The sequence below is a fragment of the Penaeus vannamei genome, chromosome 41 (genome assembly GCF_042767895.1).
Source record: "Penaeus vannamei isolate JL-2024 chromosome 41, ASM4276789v1, whole genome shotgun sequence".
Lineage (NCBI taxonomy): Eukaryota > Metazoa > Arthropoda > Malacostraca > Decapoda > Penaeidae > Penaeus > Penaeus vannamei.
Window position 1 is genome coordinate 25854985 of NC_091589.1, and position 5000 is coordinate 25859984.

General features: G+C 54.3%; 1 protein-coding gene across 1 annotated transcript in view; it reads right to left on the reverse strand.

Moving 5' to 3' along the window:
- Positions 1 to 964: 964 nt before the first annotated feature.
- The window catches only part of LOC138860355 (pyrethroid hydrolase Ces2a-like), a 4255-nt gene continuing 219 nt past the window's right edge, over positions 965 to 5000 (reverse strand). The window contains exons 2-12 of the mRNA XM_070117762.1: positions 4802 to 4994; positions 4245 to 4376; positions 3663 to 3804; positions 3303 to 3488; positions 2853 to 3058; positions 2585 to 2726; positions 2255 to 2430; positions 1971 to 2136; positions 1683 to 1812; positions 1398 to 1512; positions 965 to 1129 (exon numbers count right to left, since the gene is read on the reverse strand). Of these exons, the coding sequence (XP_069973863.1) occupies positions 1049 to 1129; positions 1398 to 1512; positions 1683 to 1812; positions 1971 to 2136; positions 2255 to 2430; positions 2585 to 2726; positions 2853 to 3058; positions 3303 to 3488; positions 3663 to 3804; positions 4245 to 4376; positions 4802 to 4987 (1662 nt within the window). The 5' untranslated portion in view covers positions 4988 to 4994 and the 3' untranslated portion in view covers positions 965 to 1048. The remainder of the gene's footprint in view (positions 1130 to 1397; positions 1513 to 1682; positions 1813 to 1970; positions 2137 to 2254; positions 2431 to 2584; positions 2727 to 2852; positions 3059 to 3302; positions 3489 to 3662; positions 3805 to 4244; positions 4377 to 4801; positions 4995 to 5000) is intronic.

A 5000-nucleotide genomic window follows, 5' to 3' on the forward strand; every position in this document is an offset into this window, starting at 1 on the left:
TATCACTATTTTTATAAAGGCTGCAGTATCTATACCGAAGCAGAGTTACAGGATAAATATTTAAGAAAAAAACAATAATTTTGAGGTGATTCGAAATCCTCAGACATTGCAGATCTTCAACGCAATTTTATGTCATCCTTACATGTAATGGCCAAGATTATTAAAGATTTTGGTAAACTGATCTATAGCTACTCTCGGAATGTGTCATCAACGGTTTAACCCGATCACACTCAGCACTGAAGGAGGCTTTAGGTGATGTTTCAGTGATATATAATTATATATATATAACATCAAACAGGAAGATAACCCTATGCTGTTTGTAGGTGTATGTTGGTGTCTGTAGGAATAAAGAATAGAGAAACGTTGTGATAAATCGAGGGGAACGTCACACTCGATCCTTCGGTGTCTGTTTCCATCGTCAGGCAGGATATTCTTATGGCAAGGCTGTGACTCAGACACACGGGGCTAATTCATGGTTGGGAAACGCCAATTGGAGCCACCCGTGTTGTTTTGTTCGAAGATGTGCAGGACCCTTTGGTCAAAGATTGATTTGCTTGCTTGCCTAACACTCGCTGGGACGTGTTTTAATCGTTTGGCTAATTTATTCGGCACGTGTTTATGTATGTATGTATTTTGTGAATAGGGGTTTGTACCTTAGGGGTTTGTATTTTAGTTTGTAATAGGGGTTTGTACCTTAGTTTGTAATTGGGGTTTGTACCTTAGGGGTTTGTACCTTAGTTTGTACCTTAGTTTGTAATAGGGGTTTGGACCTTAGTTTGTACCTTTCTACCTGTGAATAGGGGTTTGGACCTTTTGCATCATAGGGGTTTGGACCTTCTCCTTTTCGAAGTAGGCCTAAATGATCTTGTTTATATAATACATGCCTTAAAGGTTTTTGTTTTTCTTTTTTGCATTTAGTGTCCAATGTGAACGTTAGATTGGAGGTAAAGTAAAACAATATATATATGCTTGATATCCTGATTATTGAAGCTGCACCAGGGAGCACCGTCACAGCGTCACCGCGCTCGGAAACGGAGGAACAGCCGTCCTAGTTGCTGTTCTGGGAGAAGCGGTCCGGGTACAGCAGCTTGTTCATCTTCCTCGGCAGGTTCCTCCAGAATTCGATGTCCTGAAAGAGGCGAAAGTGTATGTGACATCTATGCAAGGGGGGTTTTGGACATGTCAATCGGAAATTACGGGCGTTGTTTGACAGCATACGAAACGCTTTCTGCTGATAAACTATGCGATGCAAAGAATATGAATTATATTGTCCACATTGGTTTCAGCAATCATAAAATGGGGAATTTTGGGCATTTATTCCTTGCTAAAAGAATGGGCTCGCATCAGCATGGTGGCGGTCCCCCACCCGAGATTATTTCGAGTCCCGAGCGCCGTACCTGCTCCCTGTCGTAGACCTTCATGGCGGGGGCGGAGGTGATGCCGAGGTAGGAGAGGCTCGAGGCCTCAGTCGGCGTCCACTTGAAGCCCAGGGACAGGTCGGGCGTCGGGTTCCTGCGAGGGAGATCGTTTAGTGGAGTGCATTCTCTTGCCGACATATTTGCAAATTACGAAGCTCATTGTTTCCCCAGAGAGCTGGTGTGCAGCAGTGTGCCACATCAGCTGCCGAGACTGACTCGCAAATCCCCTGTCCTTGGGCATCCCTGGAAAGCGTTTCCTCTCACCCGGTGGCGGCGAAGTTGGTCCAGAGATCCACCATGATCCGGGACACGAAGAGGTCCTCCTCCTTGGTCAGGCTGACGTTGAGCTTATCGAAGGAGAAGAGGTACTGCAGGTCGTCCGAGTCGCCCACGTCTGTGTGCGAGAGAAGCCTTTGTGTCGGTCGCCGCCAGAGCTAAATCCGTCACGTGGAGACGGACCAAAACGAAAACAGTAAAGAAACCTTATCCAAACCTGCATTTATTCACAACAAATTCGGGAAAACCTCTTGTCCCCGAGGAAGGGCTCCTCACAGGCCAGGTTCCACGCGGGCGAGGGCCCCCGGAACAGGTCGGAGAAGGCGTGCTCCCCGCGGTGCTGCAGCTCGTAGGCGAAGGCGCGGAAGCCGAAGGCGGCGTCGCGCGCGTGGTGCTCGACGGCCTCCACGTGGCACATGCTGTAGAAGCTGTCGCCGAGGAGCTGGGGGAGGGGGAGGAGGGTCGGGGTCAGGCTGAGGTACTGACACTCAGGCGCAGTCGCTCCAAAGAGCATTTCTCACTCAGGCCCGTGGCGTCTGGCGATGCCCAGCTGGTCTTACCTTGACGAGAGGGTCGATCCTGGTCAGGTCGAACTCCATGGGCCCCAGGTACCTGTGGAAGGCCAGGCGGGCCAGGTACTCGGGGTCGTCGTCCCAGGCCTCGAAGCCGAGGGCGGGGGGGCCCACGAGGCTGAAGTTCTGGATCATGCTGTCCATGACGCCGTCCTCCACGAACGCTGAGGAGGAAGCGAGAAAGAGGTTCCCTTTTACTTCAAAGTTCGACCGCCAGGTGGCGAAATGCTGTGCAGCATATGCGGGGAAAGGAAGTCTTTATAAATGATTGAAATGGTATTTGTGGCTGCGAGGACGGAGCCAGGCGCCGGCCCTCACCTCTGGCGTTGAAGGCGCCCTCGTCCCGCGTCACGCCGGAGAGGACGTCGACGCGGTTGTAGCGGCCTTCCCTGACCAGCGTGGCGGGGTGGGCGGGCAGGAACTCGCCGTCCACGCGGGGCGTCAGGACGTACGGGGAGGGCTGTGGGCGGAGGCGAGGGTCACGTTTCCTTTTGTCCATTTACTGATCCATGGACGCATGAATGCACACAGACACACACACACACATACACACACCAATCAGCCGTCCAGAAGGAGGCTCGCTCACCGTGATGTAGGGCGTCACGGCCATCAGCTGCTCGACGGGGACGTCCCTGAGGCAGTCGACGAGCGCCGTGCTGTTGGCGGCGTCCGCGCGCTCGCCCGGACAGCCCACCATGCGGCCGAAGCCGAAGGCCACCTGCCGGTGGTCCTCCCGGAGCGCCCAGGGACACAGCGCCGCCCCCGACTGCATGATGGCTCGCTGGAAGAGACCTTCGGCGGGAGAGGAAGGGAGGAAATTAGAGACGGGAGAGGTCTCTTGGGCGACAAATTACGTGTCTGCCGCAGATGGGACATGGATGAGCTTGAGATAATTGTTAGTCAACCATCATATGCTCAAGGTCTGAATTCCCTCATACATACACATACACATCCCTACCTCTTCCCCACATCTCGAATAGGAACCTACTGCTGGCCATGAGATGGATTTACCTCTGGCCAGGAGAGACGGACTTACCACTGGACATGGGAGACAGCATGTGGTAGTGCACAGCCGCGCCCCCCGCGTTCTGGCCGAAGATGGTGACCTTGCCTGGGTCTCCGCCGAGGTCGCGGATGTTGTCCTGCACCCAGCGGAGGGCCATCGCCTGGTCCTTCAGCCCCAGGTTGCCAGGGAGCTCGGCGTCCTCGGTCGACAGGAATCCTGAGGGAATCGACCGCATTAGCCCTTCGTGGCTCTGGTGCAATGACGAGCAAGCGAGAATTGACAAAATGCACTAGATGAAAAATAGTCCTAATCCCATCTGATCACCGACAAGAAAGCCACTTTCGCACGCAACATGCCAACATAGACACCGGAAGCGGCACCGACACGAACCCAGGACGCCGAGGCGGTGCTGCAGGACGACGAGGACCACGTCCTTCGCCAGGAGGAACTCCGGCTGGAACAGGGGCGTCGCGTCGCTGATGAAGCCTCCTTGGGGAAGCCACACCATCACGGGGAGGTCAGTCCGGTTGGGCTGAAACACAATTCAGATTTCTGGTCGTAAGGTTACCAATGATTGCAAAAACATGCGAAAATTAATGTTAATCAGACGAGCAAAAAAATAATAAAAAATGACAAAAGACGGTGCTCAAATCACTGACTGATAGACTCGTTTCATTCTTTTTCTTTGTTTAAAATTGCCAAAATGCTTCACATTTCTCTTCCATCACTGGCTGAAGACCACAGCCACCAGCGTGGTTGGGCTGGTGACGTGCCCATTCCCGTGCGCACAGCCTGCATAAAGGTCCATTCAGGTGGAGGCCTTTTTCAATCTTTGTATTATCCTTTCTAAAGCAACGAGGCAGCAATGGTGCTGGAACCCATCTGGGCGAGGAGGAGCAAAGGTCACAAACTCACTGGCTGTTCCCCGGCAGCGCCTCCACCCCGCGCGCTCCTCCTCCCGAGGCGACTCACCTGGGGCGTGAACACGGAGAGGTAGAGGCAGTCCTCCTGCATCCAGTCCGAGGGCGCGTCCGGCTGCGGGCACAAGGGCGGGGCCACGGTGCCGTTCCTCACGCCCTCCCACGCCCCGGCGGCCACGGGATCCTGCGGGGGATTTTTCTCAGTGACGCTCGGGGAAGGGATTGGCGCTGGCATGCACGAAGTTAGTCAGAAGTTGACCGGAATATTGCGGTTGGTTTAAAGATGATAATAGTGGAGATATATCTTAAAAGACGACAGGAGACATCCGAGTTAAATGAAAAAATCTGAAGGAGAAACGTCGATCAGAGCAAAACATGAATGGAAATAGTGAAATCATGCTAAAAGAAGAGATTGGGGTTAGCAGAAGGAATGTCGGAACAGCCGCGGAATCACTTTGGCAAGGGGGGTTCCGAGGCCTCCGTGGGGCTGACCGAGTCTGCGCCCTTCCGCCCCCGCCTGGTCTCTCTCCGCCCTTCCCTGACCCCTCGCCCGGTCCCTTCCATCCCCCCTGATCCTCCGACCTCTCCCCCTGACCCCCGGCCGCTGACCTTGAACCTGAGTGCCCCGACCGGAGGCTGAGCGAAGGGAATGCCCAGGAAGCCGTAGAAGGCCCTGCCGCCCTTGGCCTCGGACCTCGAGCCCACGATGGCGCCCTGCTGGAGCTGCACCTCGACCGTCTCCGCCGCCGCTGCGCTCAGCCACAGCAGTGCAGCAGAAGCCAATAGCAGCCGCATCTTCGCTCTGCCG